At 39.6% G+C, this 14,722-nt stretch overlaps 1 protein-coding gene across 1 annotated transcript in view; it reads left to right on the forward strand.

Annotated features, from left to right (window-relative positions):
- abcc6a (ATP-binding cassette, sub-family C (CFTR/MRP), member 6a) overlaps positions 1 to 14,722 on the forward strand; it is a 25,686-nt gene continuing 10,964 nt past the window's right edge. The window contains exons 1-12 of the mRNA XM_083524963.1: positions 1 to 356; positions 1,196 to 1,372; positions 2,340 to 2,465; positions 5,944 to 6,081; positions 7,847 to 7,966; positions 9,693 to 9,754; positions 10,073 to 10,204; positions 10,849 to 11,055; positions 12,466 to 12,643; positions 13,336 to 13,497; positions 13,599 to 13,691; positions 14,517 to 14,720. Coding sequence (XP_083381089.1) covers positions 315 to 356; positions 1,196 to 1,372; positions 2,340 to 2,465; positions 5,944 to 6,081; positions 7,847 to 7,966; positions 9,693 to 9,754; positions 10,073 to 10,204; positions 10,849 to 11,055; positions 12,466 to 12,643; positions 13,336 to 13,497; positions 13,599 to 13,691; positions 14,517 to 14,720 — 1,641 coding nt within the window. The 5' untranslated portion in view covers positions 1 to 314. The remainder of the gene's footprint in view (positions 357 to 1,195; positions 1,373 to 2,339; positions 2,466 to 5,943; positions 6,082 to 7,846; positions 7,967 to 9,692; positions 9,755 to 10,072; positions 10,205 to 10,848; positions 11,056 to 12,465; positions 12,644 to 13,335; positions 13,498 to 13,598; positions 13,692 to 14,516; positions 14,721 to 14,722) is intronic.

Raw genomic sequence — 14,722 nt, forward strand, 5'->3', positions numbered from 1 at the left:
TAAGTGGGCAAAAGCCATAAAACAGCCCGTCGTCCAAACGGTCTCAGAAACAAGGAGCTCTCAGTCACAAGGTGTATGGGTGAGGAGAGAGAGGGTGAGAAAGAGAGAGAGAGAGAGAGAGAGAGAGAGAGAGAGAGAGAGAGAGAGAAAGGAAAGCGACAGAGACGTAAAACTACCCAGAGAACATTTATTAGGAGAGATTGAGAGAGAGTTGGACTTACAGTCACACAGTCTTGCATCCTGTGCCGAATAAGAAAACAGTGGCACGAACTAAACCGTTGAAACGTGTGGCAGCTTCAGGAAAACGAGAGTGAATGGATACCTTCTGCAGCCTTAGTGGCCTCGACCCTCTTTGGGTGAGTGATCAGAACAATATACATGTCAGGCATCATCCTTGTGTTCTGATTTAAGTTGTTTAAAATATTAAATTGTCCGTGTTAATTAATATATTGAATTTATTAACAAATGGTTAATAAAATGATGGTTTAGTGACCTTGTGACGCCTCATCATTGGTTACCAGGAGATGCACAAGCATGTAGTTCACGTGAATATGCAAAAGAAATTTAAATGTGCATTTGTACTTTTAGCATGTACTTTCGAGCACGGTAAAATTTTTGAGCACTTAAAACCCACTGCAATGGAAGGATGTATATCTATATCTATATCTATATCTATATAGCCTACACTGATGCAAAAGTATGCTATGTATGTACATAAATGCAATGTTCCTTTTATTATTCACCTGTAAATTCTCACGGTTTTACCTTATTATTATAATAATTTAAATATCTTCATTTATCTTTATTTAAATATATATATTTTATGGATAGCGTTGAACCAATATGATAAACTACAAAAAAAAAAAAGTTAGCATTTCTCAGTTAGCAAAGTGTCTAAGATATTCCCATGGCTACATGTGAACTGACTCAAGGTTTACTTAGAAGAAGTAGTGGTTTCATTTAGCTTATAATTATGTATATTTAAAAAAAAAATAGATTAAACATGCAAACATGATGCAGCTTGTACGGCAAAATGAAACAGCAAAACATCTTATTTTTAAATCAGAAACCATGTATTATAGGTCAACGGGGTTAATTGATTAGCCTGAAAAAAAAAACAGCTAATGGACACCATTATGTTTCTCATGATGGAATATGAGGATATTACTTTATCGCTCTTCTCTTAATCTTCCAGGACTGGAACCAGACATGGTACACACACACCCCTGAACTGAGCGACTGTTTCCAGAACACAGTGCTGGTGTGGGCACCTTGTATCTACCTGTGGCTCTGCTCTCCATTCTACTGTCTCCATCTGTACTGCCATGGTAAAGGACGCCTGCCCTTCTCACTGCTCTGCAGTGCCAAGCTGGTGAGTGAGTTCTTGAGTTCTTTGGGTGGAGGAACCTTATTTATGGTTAATGCGGATGGTGACAGGCTCGGGAACAGGTTTAGACAGTAAATGGACAACCATATTAAAGCCTCAAAGCTCAAAGGAATGGCGTGGAGTGAAAGTGCCAGGTTTAGAGACTGATTTATGCAGCCAGCCACTTTAACTATAAAAACTAAACTGGAGGGTGTTGGATGAAAGCAAATGTGGCAGGATGGTGTCCAGCCTGAGGGTCAGTTTCTGGAGAAGGAGATGGCGAATCAGAAAGGCAGCCCAGCACTGCAAAAGCTTGTGGGCAAGAGTAACACCCTGGTGCTTGTTTGGGTTAGCTTGGTGATACACTGGTTTTCATAGAGCTACCAAATTCACTCAATTTCTAAACAACTTTTTATTTATTGTTAAAGAAAGTCTGAGCATTTTTATAAAAGGTATGATGTTTTCATTCCAACCTGTGAGGAATTCCTCATGTCCGGTTCCTCTTGCCTAATCAGTTGGCCTTTAATTAACTATCAGGGTGACTACTGATTAATTGGAAAGATAACCAGCAGCCTAACCTCCATCTAAAGCCACTTTGTAGATAAGACTGGACACCCCTGCCTTAAATGTTTTTGAGCATGTCCTTCCAGGAGAACCTGTTAAGAGCGTATGTAGAAAATTTCCAATCTAAGGTTTGCATTTCAGAGAAACTTAGGAAGGATAGGAAGCCAAACCCAAAAACAACCTTGAGAAAGCCGTTTTAAGCTTATGGTTTACAGGAATTTGCAGTTCTAGCAGGGGAGGTTTCACAGTATACCTCTAAAAGGGTTAAATAGCACCACTGCCGCCTACTGAAATGATCCTTCCAGACATAATACGTAACTCCTGCACTGACCAAAGCAATTTCCGGAAGGATGAGTCATATGAGTTTTCTCACCCAGGTCTGATTTCCGTTCATATCTGTCTCCTATAGTTGCTGGGCTTCTTCCTGGCTTCCTTTGGCTTTGTTGAATTCTTCTACATCCTGTTGGAGCGCAACCAAGAGATCCACCGCCACTTCATCCTTCTCCTAGCCTCGGTCATACGCAGCCTCACTGTGGTAACATATATTCCATTACACTGAAGTGTTAACATGCCAAGAATGATATGTTAAACCACCAATCTTAACCACTGTCAGGGATGATGGCATGGAAATCAAACACAGGAAGAAACATCCAAGAATCTTTATTTAGCTGGATTTTAGCTGGATTTCAGCTATGGTGGTGGTGTCTTCTTTGCAAAAAAGAGAAGAATAATCATTTTCTAAAACAACCCAGGCTCTTTTTCAATTCTCTCTGGACATGCAATATGTCTTCAAATATCCAAAAAAAAAAGGCTCAGGGTGCGTCTAGACTACCAAGGAGAAAAATCTTGCTAGCCAACCTTTCAGAGCAAAAACAATATAGATTTATATTAATATAATAACAATTAGTCAGTATTAGCAGTGAAAATTAATGACTATAAATTATCAACAAAATTAAAGTTATGCTAGTTATCTGGCAAAAAAAATCTGGGAAATTTAATTTACATGTATTTCAGCAGTCTTGTCAGGTTAGCACATTAGCTTAGTTGGATTGTCTTTCCAATGACCAATATGACTATTAAAGGTATTAGCAATATGCTAATTTAAGAAATTAGCAGAAACAATAGGGACAATGTATAGCTTTAGCTGGTTTGTAAGAAACAAGAAACAAGAAAATAAAGATAAATTTGTAGCTATGAAATAAGTTTAGAGTATTTCTAGAGTCGTTTACTGACGTTTGAATTAAAAAAATCTGCCTAGCCAAGCTAACTCTGCTCTGTTTCTGAGGTAAAAGCACAAAAAATATCGTTATTAAGTCAAAGATCAAAGATACCCTTCAAAAGTACACAATGCTACGTTATCTGTAACCTGATCTGCACAGAAACAAACATATTTATCTTAATGTGGGTGACTTTAAACATGAGTTTCAAACGTGTAGGTTAGAAAAGTGGGTGCAGAAAACACAAAGCCACAAGTTTTCATTGCCTTTTTCCCTTTTTTTTTTTTTTTTTTTTTTTTTTTTGGCATCCAGACTAGACTCTCGCCCTATCTGTGGTCACTTCAGACACCCAAGTCAACACTGACCTCTGGGTAAAACAGTAAAAAAGAGATAAACAGTTTTTTATTTCAGTGAACCCTCGCTCTTCGAACGATCGTAAACTCTACTATATAAATAGTAAAGCAAACAGCTAAAAGTGTAGTCACATGCAGGCCCATAGGTCAAAAGAATTTACTCGTAGTTAGGTAAATTGTTAACTAAATTCATAAATATGGCAGATAAAGCCTTGAAATACTCTTTTTTTGTTTGCTTGCATGTTTATTTTTTAATTACAGCTAATCATAACTTAACTTAAAATTTTCTCTATACAGCTTTATAACAAAAAAAAGTTATTTAAATGAAATTCACAATGTTTATGATGTGAGTGAGCACAGATAAAAAAAAGTTGCATGAACATCGATTTCGAAGACGTGATTTTCTCCCATGAATTTTCACATAATTGAAATGCACCTTCAAAAGTTTTTGATGTGACCCTGAATTAAGAATCCCATCCTCAAATCTCATATATTAGGACATTAGCTGCTTAATATGGTAACTTAAATGCCACTTAAAGTTATTAGAAAAACCTCTTCTATTCATGCTAATGGGGGCTTCCAAAAAAACATGTTTGATGCTAGTTTATGTTAAATATCTGACTAGCATTTTAGGTGAAATGAATCTTCTAAGAAATCCTATCACGGTTTGTTTGTATAAACTAGCGAGATAATGCAATTGGTAATGATTCTAGCTCCTACTTTGCATAAAGCCACTCAGTGCTGGTCTGTTTATTTTCATATGAACACAAAGACACACCTCTGTAGCAAACAGAGCCTATAAATGATAAAAAAAAATCCCGACCCAAACCCAAGAATCAAGTTTTGATGGACTGAGTGGTTGATGGGCCTCATCTTTTCCTTCCTCCCATAAGCAGACCTCTCAGAACAACTTCACTCAGCACTTCCCCTTTCTGATTACTAGGTAGACACAGATTTTGAGGTTTAACTGATGCTTTAGCTTCCTCCCACACGGCATAAAGGGGGCCATTACTAACCCCATTACAAGGCAGCTACGACGATGAAAAAAAAATAAACACCCATTTGCATGTCTTTGATCACACACTTACTGTGGAAGATAAAGTGAGATGTGTTTGAAAAGTCCAGGCCACACCAAGTAATTAAGATGACTCCCTGAAACACTTTTCTTAATTTCTTTGAGGTTGGGAGAGTTTATGTTTTGGAAAAAAAGCTACCGCTTAGCTTTGGAGGAGACATCGTTAGGAATAGATTAAAGCCTGAGTTTTAACCATGCATTACGTAATGCGGTGCGTAGGAGATGCTCTGACTAAATAAGGACGTGAAAAGATATTCCCGAAATGCCACAGGACGTTCGGGATGAGACGAAAGCAACCTTACGTCATCCTGTGCTTGTTTGGATGGAGAGTGTTGTAGGCTTTTTGGACAAAGGAAAGAAAGGCAATTAAAGGCGAAACACAGAATCGACGACGGCGTTGTTGTACATTAGGTTTATTTTTTTATGAAGCAGTTGTGGTGGTAGACGGGGGAAATCCCATTATAAACCCGGCATGACTGGCCTAGCGGAAATACAGACTTCAGTTAAATTTATATGAGAATCATAGAGTCATAGTCATTATAAATGTACATGTTTTTGTGCACAGTTTTAAATAGGATCTGAAATGAATGGATTTGGTTATCGATTTATTACACGTTTTATTTTATTTTTTACTTTTTTCCACTGGACCAACCATATCAGGAAATGTCAGCGGTTAAGATCCTGGTCTTCCAATCAGAAGCTCACAAGTTAAAATCCGCCACCACCTAGCTGTCACTAGTGGGCCCTTGAGCAAGGCCCCTAATGCTCCCCTGCTCAGTTGTAAGTCGCTCTGGATAAGGGCATCTGCCAAATAAATGTAAATCCTGCAGTGGTATGTGATGGTAAAGGTAAACAATTCATTCAAACTTGTTACAGTGACATTAACACCATGATGCCTCGTCCTGTCCTTGATTATTTCCATGCCTTATATCAATATCACAATCGATCCCTTGTCGAGCTTCGTTTCTATGTCGATATTTCAAATAAACAAACGTGAGAAAGTATGATTGTTCGTGATTTAAAAAATCATGCTAGGTTTAAAAGTGCTATCTGCACTTCAGGCTCCAATTTTAAGCTTCATTAAGTTTTTTTTTCACCCGTGCGACATGATGAAAAGAAAAACGCGTCCTGACTTCTAATTTCCCTTCGCACATCTAAACACTAGAGCAGGTTTAAAAAAAAAGGTTGACTTCACGCCCTGTCCTTTTTTCCACCTTTTGCGCATGAGTCATGCTTTTTTCTTTACTTTTACTCATTTTCCTTCAAAGCACATAGTCATCTTGTTGTCATCACGTTTAGAGTAATTCCACACAGGATTTTGAATATGGGTCTGATCCGGGTCAGTAAGCTCAGTGTTGTGTTTGCCAGGTGTTAGCCGTGTGCATCATCCAGTGGGAGCGAGTCCGAGGCTGCCGTTCCTCCGTGGTGCTCTTCCTGTACTGGCTTCTCAGCGTGGTTTGTTCTCTTGTTCCTCTGAGGGCGAAGATCCAGCTGGCCGTCGAACAGGTGAGAGAAATGACACGCATCCCCAATTTGGAGCATCCATTTCACGGCCCTGTCCTAAAACCCAGAAAGACAACACGTTTGCATACACCTGTATACAATCCCTCATGCACGGATGCACATACACATGTTAGAAAAGAATTAAATGAAGAAATAATTGCAAAAAGCACACAAAACTGTCATATGCACATGGTGTTTGCAGTACATTTGACACATTCCAGAGCCTCTCAAAAACAGAAGGTTTTTGTGGCAGTTATTTATACTTTTGTTACGGTTTGTCACGTGAATATATGAACCGAAGTCGAGGACGTAAAATGTACCAGTGTGAAATTTGGAACGATTGCTCAGAATGTGTTACTGTACATCTGATTAAATGCTCAACCCCTTTTCATGGACAGAATGTAGGAATGTGTGTAGGAATGTGCGGTTCAGGATTCAGCTCTGCATAGTCCTGCGTAGTGAAATACTAAAATTTTTGATCTATTGCTTGACAGGGAGCATGAGCAGGTCAAATTATATCTTTCTAAATAATAATGAGCATTTTTGGAAATAAAGGTCTAATCCGTACTCCAGTGCAAATATCCCAATAAAGCTTCGAAAGCGTTCTAAACCTGAGTTTGCAGAAGTTATATTGGTAGTACAGTTTTTTTTTTTTTCTCACTGCCTTACTAGAAGCTGACTTTATGCTTGCACGAGAGTGAAAAAAAAGAGGCAGACTGAAATATATTTTGCGACCGCTTAAACCAAGGCTGACCCTGTTTTGTTCTGTGGCGGAGGGGAGGAATATAGTCGTATCTTGGCATGGTGCACTCTCAGCTCCGCAGCAAGATGTTTACTCTCGGCTTGCTGTTTCACAAATCCAGTGCAAAGTGCAGCCCTGGACCTCACACAACATGACACAGGCTCACCCCATCCTGACTGTGTGTTTAGAATCGCATATGACTGGCATATGGCGTTGGTAAATAACACACTTATTCGAGTTGCTTCACCACAAACGGAGACCTCTGGCTTCCGGGAAGGCAACCTATGCCTTTCCAGAACATAGCGTGACTCCTTGTGTTTACTATTCTTTTCATGCGTAATCCATTTATATGAAGCAGGCCATTAAATACTCTGGTTTTCACCATGATTTGCCTTAACTGTTCAAAATAAGCTTTATAGTATCATTAATGCCAGGGGCACGCCCATCAGGCTGCACTATCGAGCAAGCCCGGAGTCTCAACAATTTGCCTTATGCAAGTTTAACACATATACACAGGAAAACGATCAACAACTCTGTGTCGTTAAGACTGTAAGTGGCCGTTAGAGGTCCATCTTGGAGGTTATTTTCCTGTAACAGCGAGTGTTTTATTTCTCGTATTGACCTGGCAAATATTACACTTCATTTATTAAAGAGCATCATGTTACTTTTTATCCAATTAAAGTTTTAATTAATGGATCGGAAACTGCACATTTTACTACCTCGTTCCCTCTCCAGCCTTACACAAAAAAAGCATGATGTGGAGAGTTCCAGCATTCATACAGTATATGTATTATACAGTTGTTATTACACAATAGAATGGCATAAAATTATGTACAGGAATGAAGTTCGATTGTTTAGATATCATTAAAAACCATAAAAATTCTTTGGGAAGTCTGAGGCTACAGTGTGAGAAAGATATGATGGCAAGCCACTATTATAGGTCTTCATTTTTGCAATGCACATTTTTTGGTCTGTCTCTATTTCTCCATCTCTCCGTCTCTTTCCTAAATCGTGTTTTTCTTTTAGGGTCTCACTCCTGATATTGTGCACTACTTGGCTTTTTTCTCGTACTTCGCCCTTCAACTGGCGCAGCTCTTCCTCAGTTGTTTTGCAGACCAGGCTCCTCCAGGCAGTGCTGTCCTCCAGGTAAGAGCACCACACCATTGTATGAGCGCCACATACAAGATTTTAGGGAGCGAACATGTTGTTTAAGGAGATTTATGGAATATACAGTAAGACTACACCCCACCCGCAGAGGACACGTTCCTCGTTAGTGATGCCGTGTCATTAGTGAGAGCTCAAGGAGATGTTTTGAAGGTTGGTTAACTGGTGAGTCATCTTAAGGAACCAGGCCCTCCTGCCTTGATAATGATATCTGCCCATTTTAGCCCTGAAACTGTGGCTCAGAGAACCCAGTATCTTGGTGTTTACTATGAAAAATACACAAGGCCACACATACAACACAAATACATTACAGAATGTTTTTAGACAAAAACAAAAAAAACAAGATCTGTTAAAAACATATCTGATCAGTTTTAATTACTATTTAAATGTAGTACAATTATATAACGTATATATTTATTTTTCTGCCCATATTAACGTCACATCTATTTGCATCATACATCTGGAATATGAACGATGAGAATGAGATAGTGGGAAATAGAAGTGCCTTGTTTGTGTGAGTGTATGTGTGTGTGTGTGTGTGTGTGTGTGTGTATGTGTGTGTGTGTGTGTGTGTCTGTGTAAGTGTCTCTCTGTCTAAGTGTGTGTAATGAGCTTGAAGCCACAGACATTAGGGCCACACCCCATGCTCCTCTCCTGGCTCAGTCACTTCCTGAGTTATTCACAGCATGCCACTGAATGAGACCTCCGGTGAAGAAATGCGTGTGTGTGTGTGCGTGTGTGTGTATGTGTGTTAGGATGGATGGATGGATGGGGACGGGGCAGAGCTGAGGGCAGATGTGGGTGGAAATGTGTAGTAACTTGGCCCATGTCTAACACACACACACACACACACACACACACACACACACACACACACACACACACACACACACACACACGTGCTCTGTCACACAGTCACACAGACGCTCTCAATGGTTTTCTGTTTACTCTCAGTGCATTGCGGCCAGATGGGTTTTTTTAATCACCTAGCCTCGCTATATAGGAAAACAACAGTGTAAAACCTGTTCACTCTAAAAATATTTAAATAACAATCTTTATTATTAAAGATCTGTCCTACCTACCTACCTACCTACACACCTACCTACCTGCACACCTACATACACACCTACCTATACTACATAGACAAAAGTATTGGGACAGCTGACTTTCCCACCCATATGTGGTTCTTCCTCAAAACCACAAAGTTGGAGCCAGACAATTGTACAGGACGTCTTTGGATGCCGTATCATGAACTAGGAGACCGAAACCTGTTCCAGCATGACAATATATATGCTGTCCATGGGTTGAATTTGGTAGAAGATCTCCTGCTATAGAGCTCTAAACCCTATTGAACACCTTTGGGATGAATGTGAACGACACCCCAGGCCTCCTCACCTCACCTACATCAGTAGCGGACTTTACTAACACACTTGTGCCTGAAATAATCTCTACTAAGATCCACAAAATCTAGTGCAACATCTTTCCAGAGGAGTGAAGCTTTTTATAACAGCAAATAGGGACTGAATGTGGAATGGGATTTTCAAATAAGGACCAACCAATCTTATAGTCAGGTGTCCACAAACTTTTGTCGATATAGTGTATCTGTTTACTTATCTGTTATACACACCATAATGCACAATATACAATATACCAAACAGAACTTAAGAGTTATAAACATATAAACCTGGTCATTTGTTTTTCATTTCAGAATGCATGCCCGGTACAGGATGCGTCCTTCTTGTCAAAGATGCTCTTCTGGTGGTTCAGTGGGTAAGAAAGACAACCTGGTCCTTATCATATCAACTTTTTCGCATTCAGCATTCATAGAAGGAGTTTCAGAATTTTGTAAAAGCACTTTCTTAACATGCCGAGACGCATTTTTTTTGTCTTTTTTGAGAGAGAAATAAAAAAATGTGATTAATGATATTAAGGGGTGGGTTTTTTTCTGCCTGTTTGTTTTTTTTGTTTGTTTTTTTTTGTTTAGATCCAATCACATTTGATCTGTAAATTATTAGAATTGTTGTAGAATAATTGCAATATAAGTGTACAATATGTGTACTAATAGGTGAGTGTTTTGTGTGTCTGCAGGTTGGTTGTTAAAGGTTACCGCACCCCTCTACAGGCAGAAGATCTGTGGTCTCTGCGTGATGAGGACACGTCCCATAAAATCCTCTCAGATCTGGAAGAGGAATGGACCACGGAACGCACCAAACTGCAGCAGTATGAACTTTTTCCATAATCCTGTTTATTATCCATACTCGTATTCCCATTCAGTCCCAGTTGAGATATTTCCTCATGTGTTCTACAAATTGGGTTCATAAAGGGGTTTCTGGGTGATGTTTGCTTAGATGTTCTTACAGCGACATATTTCATGCCTTTCATATCAGATTTAACCACCAGGAAAGGACACACTGCAGCTTCTGGTTTTGTCTTAGCTAAAAGTTTACAAGTCGAGACATTTATGCCATCGTTGCGGGTTTTTTTATTGTTTTGACTCCAATAATAATCAGCGCAATCAAACAAAATCTGAACAATGGCAACTACAGCAGCTGTAAATGGATCAAACCGAGGCCATTGACATGAATATCCACTTCATAATTCGTTTCTACTTTGAGGATAGTGTATGTTCTATTGTTGGATCCTCTTCAAAAGCTTTACATGCGTCAATTGCCTTTTATGACCTGTGGAAAACCGACACATTGTGTGCCCAAAGCTCCCCCTGTTTTTAATTAAGGACCTACACACAAAGCTGTAGAGCTTCATGCTAAAGGCTTTTTCTTTGCTCATATTTTTTTCAACAAAGCAAAGAAGTTAAACTCACTCTTATTAATGTTTAATAGTTTTTTTTATTTTATATTTACTAGGCAAGAAACACAGCTTAACAGCAGTGTGGTGTTGGGAACCCGTTTACCAGACCAGGCCCAGCTCCTCAGAAAGCTGCAGAAGGAACAAAGCTCCGGCTTTTGTCTTTTACGGACGCTCGCACGCAACTTCGGGCCCTACTTCCTGTCAGGAACGTTGTGCCTCGTAGTCCATGATGCTTTCATGTTTGCCATTCCACAAGTCCTCAGGTAAGCCTGCAAGACATCCATCAAATTAGGGGAGACACAATCTGGTCCTGTCCGGTTCTTTCTATGTTTTTTCGAAGTCCAAGAACTTTGGCATGTGGAGGCAAGTTTATGAAAATTCTCCTCATTAAATAAACACAGAGCCTGAAATAAATGTTCTCCTGATGGTTCAAAGAAACTTTAAAAAATCTTTCTCTGTGTCCATTTTACGGTTCATGATATTTCTGAAAAACAGGAAGTCACAGTTTGTAGCAGGTGCTCAGCCAGTCAGTGTCAGCCCAACAAGGGAGAGATTGGGTTGTTTATGCCCACAGATGGGCAATTATGGCTTAGAGTCTGAAAGTTGGTCAGAACCAGTCACCGCAACCCTGTGCCCGGTGTAGACACATCTGCTTCAGTGGAGCTGAAGCGCAACAGCTGAGGTTGTGGTTGAAAAATGACCAGGGCAAGAAAGTCAGCCAGCCAAACAGAAGTTCGAGACAACCACCAGCAAACTACGGCAGTAAACGTTGCCCTTTTTGCGCTGCATTCAAAGCACTAAAGTGATTGTGTCTGGAATTTAGATAGGGCCAGCTGATGGACAGTAAAACCGAGTTTCTAAGAACGCATTGTCTTTAATGAACAGTGTTGCAGAGAAAGCACTAAGCTCAGAGTGGAGTAATTAAACACTTTTACAAGTATTGCTCTTTTTCTTATAGAATCGACATTTTTTCGCTCAGTCAGCACTTTTTTCTGCCGAATGACAAGCTTTTACGAACTTTTTACTTGCAAAATTCTTCACCATTCATGACAAGGTGTTTTTTTATTTTTTAAGCACAGGGTCAAAGATAAATATCGAATCTACCTCTTACAGGGGTTGAATTGTAGTGTGGAAGCCCCTTTGTGGCATTTTTTGTATTATTTGAGATTTGTTATATCGTGTTGTTTAATCTCATGAACAACAGGTTTTGTCCTAAAGGTTTAATTTACTAACTATTTGTTTGGTAGCTTTTGCATTTTTATTATCTCTGTTTTGAGATCTGGATGGAACAGAAATACTTTCAGATACTTTTCTGTAGAGGAAACAACATTCTGTAAGGCTTTAAAGATCACACAATATCGAAGTAACTGATGCAAAGCAATGGACCGAATATTTCAATTTGAAAATGAAAAAAGTCTCAGACTTTACTGTAGGGTTTGTGATATTACCCATAATCCGCGAAGCTGTGAAACAAATGCTTCACAGGAACTCAAATAAAAACTCAAGGTCTCCATCAACTTATTCCCTAACACAGATGTATCAATAACCTCTAAATGAGTAGATTTCTACTTTATATTCTTATTACTTTTCATTCATGACCTCTACGTTTAGTAAAACAGACCTGCGTGAATGAAACTCTTCAGGTTTTAACCTGTAAACATTTTCGTTTCCAGTCTGCTCCTGGCCTTTATGAGGGAGGAGGACGCTCCGCTGTGGAAAGGATACTTCTACGCTACACTTATGTTCCTCCTCTCCTGCATGCAGTCCCTCTTTAACCACCAGTACATGTACTCCTGTTTTACTGTGGGCATGAGAGTGAAGACAGCTGTCATGGGCCTCGTCTACAGGAAGGTAAAAGCTTCTTTGGCTGGCACTAAACACATATACAATCTTTGTGTACACGCTAAAGTGAAAACAGTTAGTAGCTACCATTTGGAGATCTTACCTGGAAAATGAACATATTAAACTTTAAATATAGTTAAAATGAACGAGATTTAACTCTATTAGTAAGATAAAAAAAAAAGAGCTTGACATGCTCTTATCCCCAATTACAAATCGTCCTCTGAAACAGTCCTCAATCCTGAAAGGAAAAGGTGCTTTATACTTATCACATGTACATTACAAGACAGTGAATTCTCTCTTCATATATCCCATCAATGTGAGGAAGCTGGGGTCAGAGAGCAGGGTCAGCCATGTTACAGCACAAATGGAGCACAGAGGGTTAAGGGCCTTGCTCAAGGGCCCCAAGAGTGGTAGCATGGCAAAATCAGGGCTTGAACCCCTGACCTTCCAAGCAGTAAGCCAGAGCCTTAACTACTGTGCTACCACTTTCTCATGGACTTGCTCATGGTCGTAAACTGATTTAGACATTTAATTTAAACATTTCAGGTTTAAATTATGTGCCGTGTCAGTAGTAGTTGTTGCTAAAGTTGTTGTAGAAACATTAACGTACAAGGATGAGCAAATAAATACTAAAGTCTGTTCAATCTCACATTGGGCTTCCCAATGACTGATCATGTTTCTGTCCATCTGCCTCTCTGTAGTCACTGGTGATAAGCAGTTCCGCACGGAGGACATGTACAGTAGGAGAGATCGTGAATCTGGTCTCGGCTGACACCCAAAAGCTCATGGATTTTGTTGTGTACTTCAACGCTGTGTGGCTCGCCCCCATAGAGATTGCTCTCTGCCTCTTTTTCCTCTGGCAGGTAAGCTTCTCAAAAGGGTCTTCATTTCAACCACAAGCATGATAATCACGTGTTTCTGACCTAGATTTGTAATCACTTGCACTGTTCTTGCAATGTTGCAGCATTTGGGACCATCTGCTCTGGCTGGCATCACCACAGTCTTTCTCATCTTCCCTCTAAACGGATTCATCGCCAAGAAGAGAAGCAAACTGCAGGTGCTGTAGCAGGGATGATGACGAATTCAATTCAATTAAATAAAATAAAGCTTTTGAGTAAACAGGGTAAAAAAAAAAAAAAAAGGAAGAATATTTAAACTAGTTGAATGTTTGTATCATGCGGTCAGCAGTAAACAGCTTTGCCTCAAGCGGTCGTCAGCTAGAAACCTTTGGTACCATGGAGTCTGTCCTCTGGGACTAGCTGTGCTCAGGTGGATGAGAGACAAAACAAACTTATTTTTAACTCATTTCACTTCCCCAAACCATAACTCTGGAGCAGACAATGGTCAGTGTTAAATCTTTACAGCTGGTTTAGATAGCACACCAAACACAAAGCAAAGTGTGGGTGTGTGGCTTGGAATCGAGCTCCTCATTTCTTTGATCTCTCCACATTTCTTCAGATGGAAGACAACCACAGTGGACCAAGTAGCAATATTTATTCCTCTTTTTGAAAGCAGTAGATGCTTGCACCCTCAAAGTCATAGAACTTTGGTTGTATCCTTGGCCCGTGTCTATGTCTGGACCATCTGAGTTGCGAGACACTGGCTGACCCAGTTTTCTAGAAATACCATGTCCTAACAGCATGTTCTTTTATGATAATTGAGATATGGTGCATTTCTAAAAATAAAAAAAAACACGCAGAATGCAGGAAACCCAAACCCAAGACTTTGTCCAATAGTGGACATTTGAATATTTAACCAGACAGGAATTTTGTCTGCAATCATCATCCCTCTGTCTTTCACACAATATACTTGCTGACTTACTTTATAAAAACTGTAACCAGAAATCTTCCTGATTTTCCATATTTCATTTTTAAAATCGCAGGAGATCCAGATGAAGTTTATGGACGGTCGAATCAAGCTCATGAACGAAATCCTGAATGGCATAAAAATCCTGAAGTTCTACGCCTGGGAAAAGGCTTTCCTCGAGCAGGTCTTGGGTTACAGAGAAAAAGAGCTCCAAACCTTAAAGAAGTCCCAGATCCTCTACTCCATCTCCATTGCTTCCTTCAACTCTTCATCCTTCTTGGT

The sequence above is a fragment of the Silurus aristotelis genome (assembly GCF_946808225.1).
Source record: "Silurus aristotelis genome assembly, chromosome: 2".
NCBI lineage: Eukaryota > Metazoa > Chordata > Actinopteri > Siluriformes > Siluridae > Silurus > Silurus aristotelis.